Source organism: Bufo bufo, chromosome 1 (assembly GCF_905171765.1).
Source record: "Bufo bufo chromosome 1, aBufBuf1.1, whole genome shotgun sequence".
NCBI classification, from domain to species: domain Eukaryota; kingdom Metazoa; phylum Chordata; class Amphibia; order Anura; family Bufonidae; genus Bufo; species Bufo bufo.
Window position 1 is genome coordinate 233,041,523 of NC_053389.1, and position 23,929 is coordinate 233,065,451.

Consider the following 23,929-nt stretch of genomic DNA (forward strand, 5'->3'; position numbering starts at 1 on the left):
CTAAGCCGTTCTGACCAAGCTGTTAGGAAGTGTTGGGAGCAGTGGTTATGTGAGAGCAGGCACACATACAGTAAGGAACAAGCTCTGGACAGCCCAGGCAGATCACCATTAGAGAGGATTGTTTGATCCCACAGTTTTGTTGTCCACCATCCAGACACGGGTGATGCCTTCATTATGCAACGCCCGAGCCACAGGGGCAGTATGTGAGTGAGTGCACGGTGAGAGTGTTGGTGTACCGAATGGGTGCATAGTTGTACTCACTTTTCTTTAGCTCCCTGGGCCGGCGTGCAGTAGAAGAGAAGACAGCACTAAATCCTCCGGGGCACTCTCTATTGCAGGGAACACCAGCCAGATGGAAGTTGAGGTGCCCTTGATGGTAATGCTTAGGGTGCTTTGGTGGTTGGGCCCCTGTGTTCGTGATGCCACGGTGTTATAGCAGCCTCTAGTGTTGGTAGTGTGTAATGCATTTCACCAGCCTGTTATAGGAATTTAGGAGCATTGACAACAGAAAATACAGTGATTAGTGCAATATGACATAAAAGGGCATATAGCAATTTGGAGTGGCCCATACACACATAAGTGGGACCCCCCCCCCCCCCCTCTGCCCTGTCAATAGAACAAAAAAATGGTTAAACCTTGCCCCTTGCATAAGGCCCAACCTGACTGTCAGCCTCCAGCAGAATCTGGAGCAGATCAGAAAGACATTAACCTCTTTTCTGCTGAATTTCTACAAGAAAATGGTACAGACTGACGAACAGTGCTTCCTTTTATTATTCATTTCTAGGTTTTATTATTTTATTATTTTATTGTGTATATGCAATTACTGCCCAGGATGTTCAGCAAATTCCTCTATGCAGTCATTAATATTTTTAAAGGGATGTGTCTGCTGGCACCTTATGGACACAACTGGTACTGCAGATTATTGTTATTTTTTAATTCCATATTTTTATAAGATATTTCGGGGGTGGGTGGATCCAAGTTTAACCAGTCCAGTTAATAAATGCAAATTAAATCTGTCACTAAAATAGAATCAAAGCTCTGTAAAAATAAAAATCCTGCAGGCCATTGCCCAAATGACCCAAATACAGCAATTAGCCTGTGAAGGAACCATTTACATCACCCTCTATCTGATGATGGTAACCACTTTCACACTTGTGTTTTGGGCGGATCTGTCATGGATCTGCAAAAACGCTTCCGTTACAATAATACAACCGCATGCCTCCGTCATGAATGGATCTGTTTGTATTATCTGTAACATAGCCAAGACGGATCCGTCATGAACTCCATTGAAAGTCAATGGGAGATGAATCCGTTTTCTATTGTGCCACCAGATTGTGTCATAGAAAACTGATCCATCCCCATTGACTTACATTGTGTGCCAGGACGGATCCGTTTAGCTCAGTTTCGTCAAGCGGACACCAAAACATTGCAAGCAGCGTTTTGGTGTCCGCCTCCAGAGCGGAATGGAGACTGATCGGAGGAAACTAATGCAAACTGAGCCGAACCTTATCCATTCAGAATGCATTAGGGCAAAACTGATCCGTTTTGGACCGCTTGTGAAAGCCCTGAACGGATCGCACAAATGGAAAGCCAAAACGCCAGTGTGAAAGTAGTTAACCTCCGAGTCTTGTCCTCTGACCTCCGAGTCAAATGTGAAGGAGCTGCTGATGAACAAAACTTGCTTTTTACGCATTTCATGAGAGGAGATAATTCGTGATGCCTGGAGTCTTATCATGTAGACAGTAATGAGATGGATGAGACATCTTCCCTCATCACTAAGAAAAGCGACACCTCCTTTATTTCCTGAATGTCTGCAACAGGAGGGGGTCGCAGAATGGACAATCCTGAACAACTGAGTGCAAGTCTTAAAGGGGGATGCACGTTTCTTGTATGCTCCTTGATTCCCGGTGTTCTGCTTTTATGTATTTCTACCCCTGCTTTTCTACCTCCAGTTACTAAACCGCTCTTCTCTGTCCACCAGGGAGTTTTCTAAGGAGAGGGAGAAGGCCAAGGCACGGGGCGACTTCCAGAAATTGAGGGAGAAACAGCAACTGGAGGAAGACTTGAAAGGTTACCTGGACTGGATCACCCAGGCTGAAGATATAGACCCTGAAAATGATGATGAAGATATCGATGAGGACAAACCTCGAAACAGTCAGTCCCTTTTTCACTTATTAGGCTGCCTAATTATCAAAAGGATGTTACATTGTATCTCATATTCCAGTCACGGCCAAAGCTGCATCCACATTTATGAAAGGCTTTGGTTCAGAATGCTCTTCTGTGCCGCAATGCGGACAGTGAACACCAGTGTATTTCGATAAAATGTAAATCTCCTATAAGGCACCTAAGGGTTGTCCTCACAGTACTGATGAGTCCTTGTGGCAGACTTGTGAATGTGAGTTTCCACAACTCCGAGGGCTTTCACCGATCGTTAAAACGCCATAATCTTTATTTGCATATCTAAACATCAAAATCGTTCACCTAAGACTCGTACGCGTTTCGGATGATCTAGATACATCACCCGAAACGCATAAGCGACTAGGTGAATGATTTTCTGGCTTTGAAAGATATGCAAATACATTTGATATAGTTTTAATGAGTGCTGGAGGCCTTCAAAGGTGTGCAAAGTCACTTTCACAAGTCTGCCACATGGACTCATGAGGACTGCGATGACAAAACCCTGCACCACATTCAACTTTACAACCTGTGGACATTATATTGCAGTGAGCATATGCCTTCATTATATTTTTCTCAGACTTTTGGATGTGTTGTAACTTGTAATGATCCTAAGATGCATCATGTCTTAAACTGCAGTCACATCCAGAGCTGCACTCACAACTCTGCTGATTATCCAGTGTAGCTGAGGTGCTATGTTGCCCTGTGGAAGAGGGGTGAAAAGTGTACAGCTCTGGGTGTGATTGGAGTATGATTAAGATCTCATATATACAAAAGAAGAAAAGCAAAGGATTTACAAGGTTACTTAGCATTTTATGGAAGGTGAATCTGTATGGTGGCATCAGGAGTACCTGGGAAATGTCAGGGCCCGAAACCCTCTCTCCCCCACTGACCTGCTGTACCCGTATATGAAGCAATTGCTGGTAAGACAAGTCCCTTATATTTGATGGAGAATATTTACAACCTTGAGGTAATCAGCCATGTTCCAGTAAGGTCTTGAGTCTTGTCCCCTCTTCCAACCCTGGACATTGCTGCTTTTAATGCCACCTTGCAGGGTAGCCAGACCGTGCCAGGATATCACAGCCTGCCCATGTGTATTGTACCTCTGGAGTCATCTCTGTGATTTATGAGTTGACCTTCCCTTCCAATGACACTAAACTGACGACCAGCTTCACTTTGTGATCTAAAGATATCTCGCCAGTAATGAGCAGAGACATTTGTCCAGTGGAAGGAGGGGGGGTGACGCTCCTTGTGATTTGTTTCAGGCCCCATCTCCTGTCCTTTATTGGCGTCCAGTCAAGCATAAAATAATTCTTCGCTAAATTTAACAAGATTATCTGGAAAATCCAGCCCTTGAAGGCATCCTGCGTGGGCTCTGCTGAACGCTAGGACAGTCCAGCCGCATGGCTGATGCCATCAGAGTTACAGCCTTTATATTGTATTGCTGCTCCTCAGAACATTTGGGGATCACTGTCGATTAAGAGAAGGAGGGGGGGGGGGGGGGTTTTAGCATCCAAAATCAGACATGACAATGTGATCATTCCTGGAATCGGAGGGAAGGTGGTGGTCTTACCTGTCCTTAAAGGAGAATATGTAGCAGAGTTCTTTTTCCAGCCCCTTATTTTCAAAGTGACATTTGTGAGTTGTAGTCCCCTTTAATAACCATTTTGATGCTTAGACATCGGGGCAGCCATAACTAGCTATAAGACAAGAGACATAGCTTTATGACATCTTTTTAATGAAGCAAGATCCAGTGACAGATGCCACTTTAAAGTCAGATACATGAATGGCTGCCAGTGCATTGGGAAATTTGCTGTTGTTGTGTGCAACCATATGGGTTGTTCTTCTTCTTGTTGGGGTCAGGAAGACGGTCAGAGTATCTTATGGAGTGGTGGAACTATAGCCACAATAATGAGGACTATGTAGTATATAGACCCTTATTTACAGTATGTATTACATGGGCACCATGTAGACTAGTAGGCTTAGGATCCAGATGTCGTTCTCAGGAAGTTGGTGGATACTGTTGGGTACTAATAACACCAGGGATGTCATAGCATTACCGTCACCAGGGTTTACATTATGCGTTTGTCTAACTGAGGCTTAGAACAATATGACTGGTATTTGGCAATATAATATGACCGCTGCTAGGATATTTATACACTAAGGTTTCCTATTTGACTGTTTTATTGCTTTTTATTAGTAAATGGTTGTAAACTGCATTACTGGATCGATTGATCTCACAAAGGGCTTTCACGGTCAGACTTTGCTCTGGCTACTCTGGTTGTCAGGATCCAGTGGACCACATATTTTCACCCTTTAACCCCTATACGGGGATCTGAACTTTTCTGCAGCAAGTCCACACCTTGAATCTGCAAAGGAGTAGCAGAATGGTGGAGCAGACAGGGAGAGAGGGTAGCCAAGCAGAGCCAACACAAGGAAACTGCAGAGGGAATGTCTACCGTATGTTAGGCAAGGTCCAGTGTACATAGTCAGATGCTGAGCAGGGTGAAACCAGGAGGGAACTACAAGTGACAAAACAGCAGGCAAAAGGGGAAGTCAGATATTCCCAATTCTATACCGGTAGGGTTAATCCAAGAGAGAAGTCTAATCTGAGTGAGGTCAGAAAAGAGGAATAGAATATTACAGTCAAAACACACCAAAAAGAGCGCCACATGCTCAGGTTGGTCACCCTAATTGTCTGACCAGCCAGATGGTGGAACGGCAGAACCCTGGTGTTGGTCAGATGGATGTGCACTCTCCGCAGTCGCCATCCACCATCCTTACCAGAACAGAGCTGTAGCAGGGATAAATGTCCTGGGAGTGCCTGGAGGTAAGTACATAGCACCAGATCCATAGAAGGGGGCAATATTTTCCAGTGTCTCTTTGGTTTGGCTAACAGAATAGGGATCCTGTGATAAGTTTGCTTTTTTAGACCTATTGCACACGACCGTATGGCTTTTTCAGTGTTTTGCGGTCCGTTTTTCACGGATCCGTTGTTCCGTTTTTTGTTTCCATTGTGTTTCCGTTTCTGTTCCGTTTTTCTGTTCCGTTTTTCCGTATGGCATATACAGTATACAGTAATTACATAGATAAAATTGGGCTGGGCATAACATTTTCAATAGATGGTTCAGCAAAAAACGGAATGGAAACGGAAGACATATGGATGCATTTCCGTATGTGTTCCTTTTTTTTGCGGACCCATTGACTTGAATGGAGCCACGGACCGTGATTTGCGGGCAATAATAGGACATGTTCTATGTTAAAACGGAACGGAAAAACGGAAACGGAATGCATACGGAGTACATTCCGCTTTTTTTGCGGAACCATTGAAATGAATGGTTCCGTATACGGACCGTATACGGAACGCAAAAAACGGCCAGTAAACGGGAAAAAAAAACGGCCGTGTGCAGGAGGCCTTAGGCCTAGTTCACACAAACGTTTTTTTTGCGAGTGTACGGGCCGTTTTTTTGCGTTCCGTATACGGTCCGTATTCGGAACCATTCATTTCAATGGTTCCGCAAAAAAAACAGAATGTTTTCCGTATGCATTCCATTTCCGTATTTCCGTTTTTCCGTTCCGTTGAAAGATAGAGCTTGTCCTATATTTGGCCGTAAATCACGGGTCGTGCCTCCATTCAAGTCAATGGGTCCGCAAAAAAAACAGAACACATACGGAAATGCATCCGTATGTCTTCCGTTTCCGTTCCGTTTTTTCTGAACCATCTATTGAAAATGTTATGGCCAGCCCAATTTTTTCTATGTAATTACTGTATACTGTACATGGCATACGGAAAAACGGAACGGAAAAACGAAGAGGAAACGGAAACACAACGGAACTCAAAAACAATGGATCCGTGAAAAATGGACTGCAAAAAACAATAAAAGCCATACGGTCATGTGAACTAGGCCTTAGTGTAATCTTCCGCTGCTCACACATTCCATAGTGTTGTACACAGGACTACTCCTATACCTCTTACAGGTATAAAGAGAAAAGAACTGCAGCTGCATCCCCCTCCTCCCTGTTTTTTAACTGATTTTACACTAGACAGATTTTTCAGGGACTGAGGAGGTCTCTTTACAAGGGAAATGGGAATTATAGACTGCTGGAAGGTGAGGCAAATAGCACTTGCCCCTAATGTTACTATTTCAAATGTTCACATGCACAACTAATTGATATAAAAAATTGACCCTGATTCTCGTTCTCCTGAGTTCCTGTAGATTAAGGAATACTCAGCATCTGTGCCCTTTCTGTGCTGTTTTGCAGTGAGTATGCCCACCAGCGAGACGGAGTCTGTAAATACCGACCATGTGGTTGGCGGAGATGTGGAAGAAGAGAGCTGTGGAGTCCGGTTGGCGTGAGTATATCCTGACCCAATATAATCATACTGGGATGAATATCATGTCTCAATATAATTTCTCTCTCTTTTTCTTTCAGACACAGGATTTCCAAGTCTAAATTTAGGTAAGAATTACACTTCAGAGCTGTACTATGTAATAAGGTGACAAGCAGCTGCTCACTATAAACCAGCTGCACCAGGTCACAGCTAGGGACTCAGCTGCACCCTGCTGGCTCCTCATGGGCGGGGGTTAGAATAAAGTGGGTGTGTTTAGAACAAGCCAGACTTTACATGGCCACTTTATTTTAACTGTATACATATGAATTAGAATGTCAATTATATGGCATCTACTAATACATCTTTACTTCAGCTTCTGGCCATTTAATTCACCCACCCACAATCGGCCAGCCTACTGTCCCGTCCATAAGGTGGCTGCAAATAGAGGGGTATGTGATCAAAAACGTCATCTTCCCCCTCTATTGAAACACAATGCGCTCAACTTACGATGTCCAAGACCAGCACATGCGCAGAAGGCAGGCGCTCTGTGTTTGATTGGTGAAATACAACACGACATGCCAGGTAGACCCAATCAGATTGGCCCCTTTAGCAAAGATTCCCGGTCTTGTATTTCAGCACCATCGAGAAGACATATAGGGGTAAGCTCCCTTTAATGAAATTTCCTCCGCAAGTGGTCCTATGCTTTTAGGTTCTCTCAAAATTCTCTACTGCCCTTTTTAACTCATTTTGGGAAAGCTGAGTGAGCACCTACAATATATGACACTTAGCATTTCCAGACTCCTGTATGACTTTTTATGCAATGATAAAGAAATGCATATTTGTATGAATGGGTTGGTGTACCATTCCATAGATGTCCTGAACTTTGTGTATTGTAATAGATTGCTGTGTCGGTGAATGTATGAAGATGCTGATCGTATATGAATAGCTTGGAGTTTTCTTCAAGTATTGTATCCTCTGGAGAAGACTAGACTTACGTGTTCTTTTTTTTTTGGTATCAGCTCCTTGAAGAAGGGAACTTCTAAGAGGCAGGAGCCAGCAGAGCAGGGGTTATTAAAATCTTTTGGTTATAGAGTCATTCACAAATGTCAACTGTATTCAAGAGATAATTATTGGCTGTACGAGATACTTAGCGCTAATTACAGACCTCCCACTCTGAAGATCTGAGCCTGCTTAGCAACTGCGGCTTCAGTAACAATGGACCCGGGGTAATTGAGTGTAAAAGGGGATCTGTGATGTTTAATGCATCTCAAGGAGAATTCATTTAGGCCAGTAGGGAGCTTGTGTTTGACCCTGGAAAACGACAGCGAAACTTACAAATCTGACAGAAGAAGCTACCGCCCCCGCAGGCCTCCCCTCCACTGGCAGGAGCCTCAATATGTAAAACCGGCCTTTATTTCAGATCTTTATAGATATTTACAACCCAGTGAAAGTGCAGCTCTATATCGAGATTGAACAACTCCATTAAGGGTACTTTCACACTAGCGTTAAAGTTTTCCGGTATTGAGTCCTGTCATAGGAGCTCAATACTGGGAAAAAACGCTTAAAAAAAACTGAACTGAACTGAACAGAACGGAATGCTCCAAAATGCATTCCGTTCCGTTTAGTTGCGTTCCCAGACTGGAGAGCAAACCGCAACATGTTGTATTTTGCTTTCCGTCCTGGGATGTGGAGCAAGACGGATCCGGCATTACACCCAATGCAAGTCAATGGGAATGGATCCGTTTTTTCTGGCACAATCTACCACAATAGAAAACAGATCCGGCCTCCATTGACTTTCAATGGAGTTAATGACGGATCCGTTTTGGCAATGTTAAAAATACGTTAACGATAATACAACCAGATCCGTTCAAACGGATGCAGGCGGTTGTATTATCAGTAACTGAAGCGTTTTCCAGTAAAAGCGCTGGATCCAGTAAAAGCGCTAGTGTGAAAGTAGCCTAACTGGAGCATGCATTTACAATGTTAAAGGGGTTCTGCAGTTTTTTTAAACTGCCTTCTCAAACAGCTGATCGGCAGGGGTCCCGGGTGTCGGACCCCCGCCGATCAGATGCTGATGATCTATCCAGAGGATAGATCATCAGTTTAAAAAAAACTACAGAACCCCTTTAAATAAAGCTTATGCATTGTACAATTAAAGTCCTGCACATTTTTATATACTTTGTGTTAAAATTATGCAGCATTTACAAGATCCCTACTTGCTGTCGGAGTATTGAAACATTCTTCAGACTGAAAATTGGGGTTGTTACAGTTGTATTCTTCTTTGACAATCATCTTTGAGCTAAACAGTCATGATATACAGTATTTTACCTGCACTGCCACATTGTAACAAATTATGTGGGCAAGAGAGAAATGTCTGCGGCTGATGCTCACTCACAGAGGATCAGCTAGGTTGGATGATTGTGTCAATCTACAACATATTTTTAGCTTCTGGGTGTAAACTAGAATAATCTCATTCACTGGAAGCAAACAGAGCTCTTGTAAATGTCGATCTTTTAAAATAGAACTTTTCATTGTACAAGGATTAAAGAGGACCTTTCACCACTCCTGAGATGCCTGTTTTAATAGCTTCATGCATTCACCATTTAATAACTATTCTAGAGCATCTATTCTTATGTCTGTATGTTGTCCCATTCCTTTATTATTTCTACTAGAAGTTATGAAAGAATTGCTATTAGCCTTCAGTAAGGGTACAGAGGGGAGGTAACCAGTGGGGGCGTGTACCTGCACAGTCTGAAAATGGCAGCACTGATTGGATAGAGGGAGACTGTGCAGGTACACGCCCCCACTGGTTACCTCCCCTCTGTACCCTTACTGAAGGCTAATAGCAATTCTTTCATAACTTCTAGTAGAAATAATAAAGGAATGGGACAACATACAGACATAAGAATAGATGCTCCAGAATCGCTATTACATGGGGAATGCATTAAGCTATTAAAACAGGCATCTCAGGAGTGGTGACAGGTTCTCTTTAAGCTTTAGTTACATGACCATATGCATATGACCATATGTATTTTGCGGTCTCTAAAAACAGATCCGCAAAAAATACGGATGATGTCCGTGTGCATTCTATACACTGCGTGCAGAATTATTAGGCAAATGAGTATTTTGACCACATCATCCTCTTTATGCATGTTGTCTTACTCCAAGCTGTATAGGCTCGAAAGCCTACTACCAATTAAGCATATTAGGTGATGTGCATCTCTGTAATGAGAAGGGGTGTGGTCTAATGACATCAACACCCTATATTAGGTGTGCATAATTATTAGGCAACTTCCTTTCCTTTGGCAAAATGGGTCAAAAGAAGGACTTGACAGGCTCAGAAAAGTAAAAAATAGTGAGATATCTTGCAGAGGGATGCAGCACTCTTAAAATTGCAAAGCTTCTGAAGCGTGATCATCGAACAATCAAGCGTTTCATTCAAAATAGTAACAGGGTCGCAAGAAGCGTGTGGAAAAACCAAGGCGCAAAATAACTGCCCATGAACTGAGAAAAGTCAAGCGTGCAGCTGCCAAGATGCCACTTGCCACCAGTTTGGCCATATTTCAGAGCTGCAACATCACTGGAGTGCCCAAAAGCACAAGGTGTGCAATATTCAGAGACATGGCCAAGGTAAGAAAGGCTGAAAGACGACCACCACTGAACAAGACACACAAGCTGAAACGTCAAGACTGGGCCAAGAAATATCTCAAGACTGATTTTTCTAAGGTTTTATGGACTGATGAAATGAGAGTGAGTCTTGATGGGCCAGATGGATGGGCCCGTGGCTGGATTGGTAAAGGGCAGAGAGCTCCAGTCCGACTCAGACGCCAGCAAGGTGGAGGTGGAGTACTGGTTTGGGCTGATATCATCAAAGATGAGCTTGTGGGGCCTTTTCGGGTTGAGGATGGAGTCAAGCTCAACTCCCAGTCCTACTGCCTGTTTCTGGAAGACACCTTCTTCAAGCAGTGGTACAGGAAGAAGTCTGCATCCTTCAAGAAAAACATGATTTTCATGCAGGACAATGCTCCATCACACGCGTCCAAGTACTCCACAGCGTGGCTGGCAAGAAAGGGTATAAAAGAAGAAAATCTAATGACATGGCTTCCTTGTTCTCCTGATCTGAACCCCATTGAGAACCTGTGGTCCATCATCAAATGTGAGATTTACAAGGAGGGAAAACAGTACACCTCTCTGAACAGTGTGTGGGAGGCTGTGGTTGCTGCTGCACGCAATGTTGATGGTGAACAGATCAAAACACTGACAGAATCCATGGATGGCAGGCTTTTGAGTGTCCTTGCAAAGAAAGGTGGCTATATTGGTCACTGATTTGTTTTTGTTTTGTTTTTGAATGTCAGAAATGTATATTTGTGAATGTTGAGATGTTATATTGGTTTCACTGGTAAAAATAAATAATTGAAATGGGTATATATTTGTTTTTTGTTAAGTTGCCTAATAATTATGCACAGTAATAGTCACCTGCACACACAGATATCCCCATAAAATAGCTAAAACTAAAAACAAACTAAAAACTACTTCCAAAAATATTCAGCTTTGATATTAATGAGTTTTTTGGGTTCATTGAGAACATGGTTGTTGTTCAATAATAAAATTAATCCTCAAAAATACAACTTGCCTAATAATTCTGCACTCCCTGTATTTTGCGGAACAGAACAGCCGGCCTCTAATAGAACAGTCCTATCCTTGTCCGTAATGCGGACAATAATAGGACATGTTCTATTTTTTGCTAGACAGACATACGGAATTGGAATGCACACGGAGTAACTTCAGTTTTTTTTGCGGACTCATTGAAGTGAATGGTTCTGCATACGGTCCGCAAAACAAACGGAAACGACACGGCAAGAAAATACGTTTGTGTGCATGAGCCCTAAAAGGGAGTAATTAATACATCTGACCAAATACTGAATTTAGTTTAGTTAAAGAGTTAAAGGGATTCTGTCACCAAGTTTTAGGTTATAGAGCTGTGGACATGCACGGCTAGATTGCCACTAGCATGTCCGCAATATACCGATCCTATAGGGCTAGATCGCCGCTAGCATGTCCGCAATATACCGATCCTATAGGGCTGTGTGCTTTTATTTTCTTTAAAAAAGGATTTTAGAGATATGTAAATTAGTCTTGTAAGGTGCCCAAGGGGCTGCACGAACCTTCCTGGTGCCCAGCTACGCCCGCCTGTGAAGGAGCCCAGCACCACCTATGTCCTCCGAATTTCCTCCTTTCGTCACCGTTAGATAGCCGTAATCTCGCGATGCACGAGCTCGCGCATGCGCAGTTCCTTCCCTGAGGCGGATGCCAGCACAGGGAAGGAACACTATACCGGCACTGCACATGCGCGAGCTCGCGTATCGCGAGATTACGGCTATCTAACGGTGACGAAAGGAGGAGATTCGGAGGACATAGGCGGTGCTGGGCTCCTTCACAGGCGGGCGTAGCTGGGCACCAGGAAGGTTCGTGCAGCCCCTTGGGCACCTTACAAGACTCATTTACATATCTCTAAAATCATTTTTTAAAGAAAATAAAAGCACACAGCCCTATAGGACCGGTATATTGCAGACATGCTAGCGGCGATCTAGCCGTGCATGTCCGCAGCTCTATAACCTAAAACTTGGTGACAGAATCCCTTTAAAGGGGTTGTCCAGTCTTTGGTAAGTGATGGCCTATTCTTAGAATAGGCCATCACTAGCTGATCGTGGGGTTTGACACCTCGCACCCCTACCATTCAACTGTTCGCTGTAGCACCATCTCCAGAAGTCAGCGTGTTGGACCCCCGCCAATCAGCTAGTGATGACCTATCCTGATGATAGGTTATTACTTACTAAAGGCTGGACAACCCCTTTAATAGCGATATTGATTGAATTATTCATTCATTTTTTTAAATCCTCGTATCCTTTGTGTATAGTCGTTATTGGCGGCGATGGAACAGGTTTTGCAGGAGAAAGTGCCGAGCAGCAGTGAAGTCAAATGTATTCTACTGGCTGGTGATATTCCTAGTGTTCCTGAACACACTCACCATCGCCTCCGAGCACTACAATCAGCCGGACTGGCTCACAGAGGTACAAGGTGAGGACCCAGAAGTATATTGACTATTTACATGCTGTTAGAAAAAAAAAACTATCCAGTGAACACATTTACTTATGTAGTATGGCGCCACCTGTTGTTCAGAGTGTATAGCAATGTGCACATCCATCTCCTTAGCCGTGTAGTGCTGGTCACACATGCTTAGTCACTCTTCCTACAGCCACGTCTCTGAATGAAAAAACTGCAAATGGCTATGGTTATTAAAAGCATTTCAGAACTTTTGGTATGGAAATGACTCATAGGATAATGCCAGAAACGCTAGAAATTGAATTTCATGAGGAAGACTTTCTATCTGTGTAATGAATATTCTTTTATCTGTCTCTGCTGATGATTGATGGAGCATATTTATACGAATTGTCACCACCTTCAGTGGTGTCTGCCAGGAGCAATGCAACTCTTGTTATATTCTAATATAATATTTCATATGAAAACACACCTCACCTCCCTCCGTCAACATCATCTGTCCATATACCGTCATCTGTCCTGCTGAAAACTGTGGTTTCTGCCCATAATTGTCTGATATGTATGCAGGCCTTTAGACTAGGCAGTCCAAAAAGATGAACAAAATGTATCAAAGTGACTAATGCTGGACGATAAATTTGGTTGACTTTTAACCTGTCTAGACTACATTTATTCTACCTATTAGTTGGTTTGCAGCAAAATTGTGGCACATTTAATCCACTCTACTTCTTGATAAGCCACACCCATTTTCATGCTAAACCACGCCCCCTCATTGGACAAAGGGGGGAGGGGGGAACTAAGGGTACTTTCACACTAGCGTTTTTCTTTTCCGGCATAGAGTTCCGTCCTAGGAACTCAATAACGGAAAAGAACTGATCAGGCATATCCCCATGCATTCTGAATGGAGAGTAATCCGTTCAGGATGCATCAGGATGTCTTCAGGTCAGTCTTTTTGACTTTTCAGGACGGAGATAATACCACAGCATGCTGCGGTTTTATCTCCGTCCAAAATTCCGGAACACTAAAAATACCGCAATGCCGGATCCGTCCTTCCGGTCTGCGCATGCTCAGACCTTTAAAAATTTTAAAAAAATAATAGAAACGGATCCGTTTCTCCGTATGACAAACAGACAGACGGATCCGTTCTTGCAATGCAGTTGTCAGACGCATCCGGATCAGTCTACAAATGCTGTCCGTTTGCATGCAGATTGCCGGATCACTCTGCCGCAAGTGTGAAAGTAGCCTAAATCTTTTAATAAATTTGGTGCAAAGTATGAATGCCAGGATTTTTATGCAAATTGTCCCAGTATTTGGGGGCTTTTTGATTTGTAAATTTGGCCCATTTGAAGATTTATTTTTTCATCTCCAGACACAGCAAACAAAGTCCTCTTGGCGCTTTTCACGGCTGAGATGCTTCTGAAGATGTACAGTCTCGGGCTCCAGGCTTACTTTGTATCCCTCTTCAACCGATTTGACTGCTTCATTGTTTGTGGGGGGATTCTGGAAACCATACTGGTGGAGACCAAAATCATGTCCCCTCTTGGAATCTCTGTCCTGCGATGTGTGCGCCTTCTCAGGATATTCAAGATCACCAGGTATGGAAGAGAGCTTGGAATGTGCAGAGCAGCTGAGTGACAACTCACCCCCTAGGCATCTATAAGGGTGCATACACATCGCCATTTAGCTTTCCATTCTTCTGATCCATAAGGCCGGGTTCACATCACCATTTAGTTTTCCATTCTGCTGGTCCAACAGAAGAACAGAAAAACAAACAAAAAAACTGATCCTGTATTTTAAGCATCCGTTATGCTATTACACACATTTTGCATCCGTGTTACTTTAGATGGGAATAAAACGGTCTGCATGACGGAAGTGACACACACTGATGTAAAATGATCAGAACGAATCAGATGGAAAGCTAAACGGTGCTGTGAATGCACCCTTAGGCTGGGTTCACACAGGCGTCACATTTTGGCTCAGGATGCGTCCCGGGTGCATTGCGGCAAACCCGCGCGAGTAGGTACCCAATTGCAGTCAGTTTTGACTGCGATTGCGTTCCGTTGTTCAGTTTTTATCGCGCGGGTGCATTGCGTTTTGCACGCTTGTGATAAAAAACGGAATGTGGTACCCAGACCCGAACTTCTTTACTGAAATTCAGGTTTGGGTTCGGTGTTGTGTAGATGTAATTATTTTCCCTTATAGCATGGTTATAAGGGAAAATAATAGTATTCTTTAATACAGAATGCTTAGTACAAGGTCAATTGAGGGATAAAAAATAAATTAACTCACCTCCTCCAATTGATCGCGTAGCTGCCGGTCTCCTGTTCTTTCTTCAGGACCTGTCAAAAGACCTGTGGTGACATCACTGAGCTCATCACATGTTCCAATCACATGGTCCATCACCACAGTGATGGACCATGTGATTGGACCATGTGACGTCACCACAGGTCCTTTAGCCTGCAGCTCATGATTAAAGAAGTAAGAAGAGATCGGCAACTACGCGATCAAGAGGAGGAGGTGAGTTAATTTAAAAAAATTTTAACCCTCAATTGACCTTCTACTAAGCATTCTGTATTAAAGAATGCTATTATTTTCCCTTATAACCATGTTATAAGGGAAAATAATACAGTGAATAGACTGTCATCTTAGCAACCATGCGTTAAAATCGCACCGCATCCACACTTGCTTGCGGATGCTTGCGATTTTCAGGCAACCGCATTCACTTCTATGGGGCCTGCGTTGCGTGATAAACGCACAATATAGAGCATGCTGCTATTTTCACGCAACGCACAAGTGATGCGTGAAAATCACCGCTCATGTGCACAGCGCCATAGAAGTGAATCGGTCTGGATTCAGTGCGGGTGCAATGCATTCACCTCATGCATTGCACCCGCGCGGAAATCTCGCCCGTGTGAACCCAGCCTTAATCATTTTGCACCCTTCTATGGGTTTGGCCACACGATCAGGTTTCTGGATGCAGTATTGGAAGCCAAAATCAGGAGTGGATCATAAAGTGAGAGAAAGTATAGAGGGTCATGCACACGACCTTATGTATTTTGCGGTCTGCAAAAAACGGATACGCAAAAAATACAGATGACATCCGTGTGCATTCCGTATTTTGCGGAACGGAAACAGCTGGCCCTTCATAGAACTGTACTATCCTTGTCCGTAATGCGGACAATAATAAGACATACGGAAATGGAATGCACACGGAGTAACTTAGTTTTTTTTTGCGGACCCATTGAAGTAAATGGTTCCGCATACGGTCCACAAAAAAACCCGGAACGGACACGGAAAGAAAATACATTCGTGTGCATGAGTCCTAAATGACAGATAACACTTTTTTGAATCCACTTCCGGTTTTGGCTTCCAAAACTGCATCAGGAAACCTGACTGTGTGACCGACCGTACACTGTGTGTTTCAAGTCGTCACCATATTTATTATGCTTCTTGTTAACATCTAAAGGATAAAACCCATCCTTACCTAATCCTGTTCGCACATCTATTACAAGAGAGCTGTGTGCAATTGACTAGGTCAGATCAGGTTGTTTCTATTCACTTAAAGGGTTTCTATCACTTCGTTTCACCTATTTAGCTTTCAGACACTAGCGATCCGCTAGTGTCTGCTTTATCTAACCATCCTAATATAAGAGCTTATTGTCCTGCCGTTTAGCTAAAAAAATAACTTATATAGATATGCAAATGAGCCTCTAGGTGCTATGGGGGCGTGATTAGCACCTAGAGGCTCCGTCTACCTTAACAAACTGCCGCCGCCCAGCGCGTCCCTCCAGCCCGCCCATCTCCTCCGGAATGCGATGCTCCTCGTATTCGGCGCATGCGCAGTGAATGTCTGATCGCTTCCCTGCTCAGACATCTCCACTGCGCCTGCGCCGATGACGTCATAGTGCTCCGAGGAACAGGCGCAGTGGAGATGTCTGAGCAGGGAAGCGATCAGACATTCACTGCGCATGCGCAGAACAGAGACGCGCACGGAGAGGATCGCTTCAGCTGGAGATGGGCGGGCTGGAGGGACGCGCTGGGCGGCGGCAGTTTGTTAAGGTAGACGGAGCCTCTAGGTGCTAATCACGCCCCCATAGCACCTAGAGGCTCATTTGCATATCTATATAAGTTATTTTTTTAGCTAAACGGCAGGACAATAAGCTCTTATATTAGGATGGTTAGATAAAGCAGACACTAGCGGATCGCTAGTGTCTGAAAGCTAAATAGGTGAAACAAAGTGATAGAAACCCTTTCACTTAAATCACCTACAAAAACCTCACCATCAGACAGCATAAAAAACCCATAGAAAAAAAAACACGTCTACACATACCAAAAAGGCAATCGGACTCCAAATATACAAAAATATAATAATCTTTATTAAATAATAAATATAAAAAATGTATAATTATTCAGAAGAAGGAAAATGGCAAGATGGAAAATGATACAGAGAGCATTGCAAAGGGCATTATACCAAGTATAGTGATCTGTGCCTTTAAGATATAAGATGGAAATAAATGGCGCTACTGAGCATATCACTATAAAAATAATGAGATATAAAATCTCTAATAATCACCAATAAATCAATAAAGGACATCAATATGTTCAGTTATTAGATAATAATAATAATACCTCCTAACCTATGCATTTCAGAAGACTCCAATCATCCTTAGGCCTCTTGCACACGACCGTGTGTCCCCCTTGGCCGTATTGCGGCCCGCATACGGCGGGTCCGCAATACAAGGGGCACCGGCCGTGTGCATTCTGCATCACGGATGTGGACCCATTCACTTGAATGGGTCCGCAAATCCGGAGATGCGGAATGGAAGCACGGAACGGAACCCTACGGAACCATTACGGAGTGCTTCCGTTGGGTTCTGTTCCGTGCTTCCATTGCACAAAAAGATAGAATTTGTCCTATCTTTTTGCGGAAAGGACGGATTGCGGACCCCATTCAAGTGAATGGTGTCGCGATCCGCATGTGGCTTGCCCGCGGTCGTTGCCCGTGCATTGCGGACGTTCATGTGGAAGAGGCCTTAGTCTTAGTAATCATCCTAAATGCGTATATTACGCTTTGTTCTACATGTTTTAAAATGAACTAAATAAAGAACAGAATTTTTAATACTATGAGCGCTGGGGTTCAAATACTTTTCAAGCTGCAAGGGTCTTGGCCGACACAATATACCTTCCTTCGTGTAGTGAACACTCTTATGGTGAGCTACCTGTCACGGCTGTGTCTCGGTTCCGTGTAGTTTGCCGTGACATGTCTGCCGTGCATGCAGTTGTCTGGGGCAATGTGTTGTTTATGCATGTGTTTGTACTGCTCCTGTTTCCTGGCCTCTCCCCAGTCTAATGGTTATGGGGTTAAGGTGAGGATCTGGGTGTTTTCTCATGGCTCTACTTAGGCCGAATGCACACGGCCGTGTTCCACGGTCGTGAGCGGTCCGTGGTGTCCCGGCCTGGATTCCTGCTGACAGCAGGAGCGCACGGCGTCATTGGTTGCTATGACTCCGTGCGCTTCATGCCGCCGCTGCACTACAGTAATACACTCGTATGATCTATATGAGTGTATTACTGTAGTGCAGCGGCGGCATGAAGCGCACAGAGTCATAGCAACCAATGACGCCGTGCGCTCCTGCTGTCAGCAGGAAGCCAGGCCGGGACACCACGGACTGCTCACGGCCGTGGAACACGTGTGCCGTGTGCATTCGGCCTTATCCTGTTGCTGTGAGGTTGAGGTCAGTGGTATTCCAACCTTGATTGGTGCTGGAGCCTTGCTCCTTCCTGGATATTCCATCTGTCCAGTGTGAGGGCCCCCTAGTTTGACAACGATGTCTCCCCCATGTCTCCTCTATGTATCTATGTATTCTACTCTACCTTCCCTTGTATATGTTTGGTGTAAGTTATGTTCAGGGTCTGTTGTCTAGTTGTTGTTCCATGTCTGGACTTACGTTGTGTGTATTGTGCTGCATGGATGTTAGACATTTCCCTGTCTGTCTGTGCCTTCGGTGAGAGGGCTCCTGGGTTCCCCGTAGGGTGAACTACAAGTCCGTGAGCAGCTCTGCCTGGTGCCATCATGTATCCGGTTCGCATGGGGGTCTAGGCAGTTTCTGGTGTGTTGCTGAGGCGAGGTTTAGGGATGCATTAGGAGGTTCCCTGCTCCTTTTCCCCGGTGTCCTGGCCTAGTTTCAATTCTGGGCATAACATTTTCAATAGATGCTTCCGCAAAAACGGAATGGATATAGAAGACATACGGATGCATTCCATATGCATTCTTTTTTTTTTGCGGAACCATTGACTTGAATGGAGCCACGGATCGTTATTTGCGGGCAATAATAGGACAAGTTCTATCTTTCAGCGGAATGGAAATACGGAACCACGGACCGCAAACGGAATCCGCAAAAATGGAACGGAAACTGAACAAAAAAAACGTTTGTGTGCAAGAAGCCTTATCCTCATTCTTTTTTCTTTTTACTGCAAAATGGTACCAATGAACATTGTAACTCGTCCCACAAGAAACAAGCCCTTGCACAGCTCTGTTGATAGAAGCATAAAAATATTAAGGGTTTTTGAATGGAGCATTACAAAAACATGATTATTTTTCTTAAGTATTTTTTGTGGAAAAGTAATAAAACAGAAAACTGGGACCATGAAAAAATACAACTACCGTAATCACACAAAAACAGGAGAAATAAAATAAAAATGTATGGCTATCAAAATTGTGAGATTAAAAAAATAAAAAACACACAAAGAATTCAAAGAATTGCTACATCCTCAAAAGAGGTTTATCCTGGCTAAAAAAAAATTAAAGAAAAAACTCTCTACTTCCTCATCCCTCTTGACACAGGAAATGTGATTGCTCATCCAATAGCTGGCTGCAGCCGTGACTTACTTCAACCAGTGATTGACTGAAAGGTCACATTTCTGTGTCGACCAGATTACCCCATGTAATAACAATTCTGGAACATCTATTCTTATGGCTCTATGTTGTGTCATTCCTGTATTATTTCTACTAGAAGTTAGGAATGAATTTCCAGCAGTCTGCAGTAAGAGTACAGGTACACCCACAACTGGTTACCTCCCCTCTGTACCCTTACTGCAGACTGCTAGCAATTCATTCATAACTTCTAGTAGAATTAATGGTAGAGCCATAACAATAGATGCTCCAGAATTGTTATTATATGGGGAATGCATGAAGCTATAAAAACAGGCATGTCAGGAGAGGTGAAAGGTCCTCTTTAAAGGGACTTCCGGCTTTGTGGACTTTTTTAACTTTCAATGCCAGCCTGTTGTACCTGTAGAAAAAAAACATACTCACCTGCTCCCTGCCGCTCTATTCCAGCTCCCTGGGTTCCTTCGCTTCGCATCTCTTCAACAGTCTTCCAGTTCCCATCCTGTAAACATCTGGATGAACAAGGCCACATGTGTCGCTACAGTCACTGACTGGCCTCAGCGGTGGCATGCTGCTTGGGGACATGTCATTGGCAGCAGCAGTGCACATGAGCCTGTCAATCCAGAAGTTTACAGGTTGAGGACAGAAGATCACTGAAGCGAGCCAGGGAGCCGGAACGAGCGGAAACAGATGAGTATGTTTAATTTAATAGGCACAAAAGGCTGGGGTTGAAAGTTAAAAACGCCCACAATTAAAGGGGTTAGTGACTGACAAAAATGGTAGAAAGTAGGTGAATCCAGTTTCCAGAATATGGGTGTATCTCGTATAGCCGCTGATAGCGTGTTTGGTATTACAGGTATTGGAATTCTTTGAGTAATCTTGTTGCCTCGCTGCTGAATTCGGTGCGCTCCATAGCATCTCTGTTGCTTCTTCTCTTCCTCTTCATCATCATCTTCTCGTTGCTTGGGATGCAACTTTTCGGGGGTAAATTTAACTTTGATGAGATGCAAACTCGCAGGAGTACATTCGACAACTTTCCTCAGGCGCTTCTGACTGTTTTCCAGGTACAGTATTACAAATGCGTAATAGCCATTTCTGATGGCCATAAGAAACTGTTCATCCCAGATTGTCTTGTTTAGATCCTCACAGGAGAGGACTGGAATTCTGTAATGTACGATGGGATCATGGCATACGGTGGACCCTCATTTCCTGGAATGCTTGTCTGTATATATTTCATCATCCTCTTCATCTGCGGGAATTGTATCCTTTACGATCAATAAACAGGGAATACTGTAGACTGGCTGACTGACCGATTGTAGTGCAGCCCCTAGCATAAGAACTGTACAGCGAGCCCCGGAGGAACCGGTGCAGAGAATGGGAGTGATAGTGGCCCCGACAAAGTGTTGTGTCAGGCCATTGCTCCCTGTGGATTGGTGCAGTGGAAATCTAGTATTGAAGAATAAGAGTACTTTCACACTAGCGTTATTCTTTTTCGGTATTGAGTTTTGTCCTAGGGGATCAATACCGGAAAAAAACTGATCAGTTTTATCCTAATGCATTCTGAATGGAGAGCAATCCGTTCAGTATGCATCAGGAATGGATGTCTTCAGTTCAGTCACTGTACGGTTTTTGGACGGAGAAAATACCGCAGCGTGCTGCGGTATTTTCTCCGTCCAAATTTCCGGAACACTTGCTGGAATGCCGCTTTCGCCATTATTTCCCATTGAAATGCATTAATGCCGGATCCGCCCCCAAGTGTTCTGGAAAAACGGATCTGGTTTTGCGGTCTGCGCATGCACAGACCTTTAAAAATGTGAAAAAGATAAATACAGTTTTTCCGGATGACAACCAGAGAGATGGATCCGGTATTGCAGTGCATTTGTGAGACGGATCCGCATCCTGATCCGTCTACAAATGGTATCTGTTTGCATACAGATTGATGGATCCAGCAAGCAGTTCCGGCGACGAATCCAACAACGCAAGTGTGAAAGTACCCTAAGGCCAGAGGTCTTTTTTTACTAAGTGCAACATAGAACTTCAAATACATTCAATAGCAGCAGATTTTGAGGGCAGTTTTTCTCTGGCACCTGTACAGATTATGGAGGCAGGTTGGATGACTGAAATTTAGCACTTTCCTAGTATGTTCTGGGTGATGGGTGTCTTAGCTGTGGTCCCTCACCTTCAAATGCCGGACTTAGCAGTTTTTTCTTCTCAAGGATTCACTTGAGTATTTGATCAAGTTCATTTCACTGGAGAACCTCTTTAGAAACTGGAGCTCTGACTTGTGCTTCCTCTGCACACTTTTGCTTAACAGGAACTCCCACTCCTACCAAGAAGGGAGGAACAAGGGGATAAGCCCTGCCCCTAGTTAACCCATGCCATCCATAACCATAGTGGTAGTTGCGGACATAGCATACAAAATACAACACAATACTTGCAAAGCTGTTGCATTGTTCGCAGATGCTACTGGCAGCTCTGTATCTGTGTCTGAGTTCCTTAATGTCAAACAGATATCCTCCTAAATGTCTTCTTGGCCATTGCTGTTGATAATCTGGCTGATGCCGAGAGTCTGACTTCAGCTCAGAAGGAGGAGGAGGAAGAGAAGGAGAGAAAGAAATTGGCTCGGTGGGTTTGGCAAGGAATCTCACAAGCTCTTTCATCTGATATTCTCTCTTTCTTTTAAATTATTACTCCAACTTCCGATAACTAATATATATATATAAAAAAAATAGAACATAAGTACTAACTCAGGAATAAGCACTGTAGTGCTGGATCAGGCTGGTAAATTCCTCTCCCTGGCAGCGGCAGAGAGCAATCTGTGCATCTGTGACAACCTCAGGTGAGACACAACAGGTTACAGATTTGCTGCTAAGCAGGGGCCCAAATACTGTACATTTATCATTACAGTCTGACTCTTGAATAATTACAATGGGATGTTCTTGTATTCACTCTAATGGGCTTTAGTAAAGTGAATATGTTAATATATCCTCATCATGCACAGACTTGGAGCTTAAAGTGGCCCTGGAAAACAACCTAAAAGTGGTCCCATGTTGTAGGCAGGTTCAAATTGGCAGAAGATAGGGCAACACAGGTTGGTGGGGACAATACACATAGGCGAGGTCCAGCAGAACCAAATACCACAGCACAATACACTGCCCCAGCAGCTGTCTCACTGTGTTGGCCATCAATTGCCGCCACGTTCTTTCCTCCTCCTTCAATTGTCTCTAATTAGGAATGGAGCAGGGGGCTTAGCAGGTGAGATGTGGGCCACAACACCTAGACAACCCTACTTTAAGCATGCTGCCCAGACTCCCCCTGGTAATGACCCCTATAGTGCCCCCAGTAGTATGCCGCCCAAGTGGACAAAGAAATAAAATAAAAAAAAATACCTGAGTTCCGATCCAAGTCACCAGGACTTTTCCAGCCTGCGGCCTGAGACGCCTGTGTCCCTGCTCTTTTTATACACTGCTTCATATAGTGGCCTGTGGACAGCAGGGAGCCATGGGCTGTCGCAGTATTCAACCGTATCACCATCCTGAGGACAAAGATTCAATTGAATTCAGAAGGGTGCCTGTGTTCACCCTCCAGGTACATAAGTGCCTGATGTTCCCTGTGTTAATTACTGCCGACAGCATCAGATCATTATGAACCCGGCCAGCGGCAAAGAGGAGGGCTTGGGTGGCCACGTGGGCATCAGCCCGCCAGGAAATTTCTCAGTAGGTTCTATGGCCAGTCCGGCCCTGATTCATCACCACAAGGTATAACCCCATCTTGTTTATGCTCTTTAGAACGGCCAGCCCGGAGAAAAAGCAAGACAATGACACCATAGGAAAGTCACCTGTGCCAGCCCTGGAGGAGAACAAAGAAAAGATAGAGCTGAAGGCAATCACGGCAGATGGAGAATCTCCACCAGCAACCAAGGTGTGCATGGCGTCACACGCACTGATTGCTGTTAACCAGTCGCAGCACTAGGTTCCTTGGCTCATGTCTCAGGGTCTGAGTGGGTGGTGCATGACACAAGGGTTCTCTCTTAGATCTTTGAAACCCTCAGTCGTGCACTGCCCCCTCAGACCCATCACTAGGTATAACATAGAGCATATGTTTTGCTGGCATGTACCTTTAAATGTGGGACTTGTATTCTGTGTAATTAAACATTTATGTCTCTTGAGTCCAGATCAACGTAGAGGAATATCCATCTCATGAGAACGATGAGAAATCTTCTTTCCCCGGCAGCAATGACAACCCAGGTAATATAACTATTATGAATTTAATAATAGACATGACTACTTTAGGAGTCAGAAAGGACTCTGTTGTGGAGCCCCACAGATATTACACAGAAGATGTTATAAAAGAAGCGTATGCAGCTCCCTAAGGGGGAATCCCGGTGAAAAGAGACCTTCCAATGTATTACAAATACTTCTGAGAAGATCATAGTCATGAGAGAACTTAACATTACTTCATGGAACCTCTTCAAT

At 44.0% G+C, this 23,929-nt stretch overlaps 1 protein-coding gene across 6 annotated transcripts in view; it reads left to right on the forward strand.

Moving 5' to 3' along the window:
* The window catches only part of CACNA1C (calcium voltage-gated channel subunit alpha1 C), a 583,432-nt gene that overhangs the window by 450,952 nt on the left and 108,551 nt on the right, over positions 1–23,929 (forward strand). For all 6 annotated transcript variants that reach the window (XM_040436685.1, XM_040436644.1, XM_040436661.1 and 3 more), the window contains exons 9-18: positions 1,982–2,154; positions 6,439–6,529; positions 6,610–6,636; positions 12,426–12,586; positions 13,935–14,160; positions 20,311–20,518; positions 20,594–20,714; positions 21,965–22,079; positions 23,243–23,375; positions 23,629–23,701. In XM_040436685.1, the coding sequence (XP_040292619.1) occupies positions 1,982–2,154; positions 6,439–6,529; positions 6,610–6,636; positions 12,426–12,586; positions 13,935–14,160; positions 20,311–20,518; positions 20,594–20,714; positions 21,965–22,079; positions 23,243–23,375; positions 23,629–23,701 (1,328 nt within the window). The remainder of the gene's footprint in view (positions 1–1,981; positions 2,155–6,438; positions 6,530–6,609; positions 6,637–12,425; positions 12,587–13,934; positions 14,161–20,310; positions 20,519–20,593; positions 20,715–21,964; positions 22,080–23,242; positions 23,376–23,628; positions 23,702–23,929) is intronic.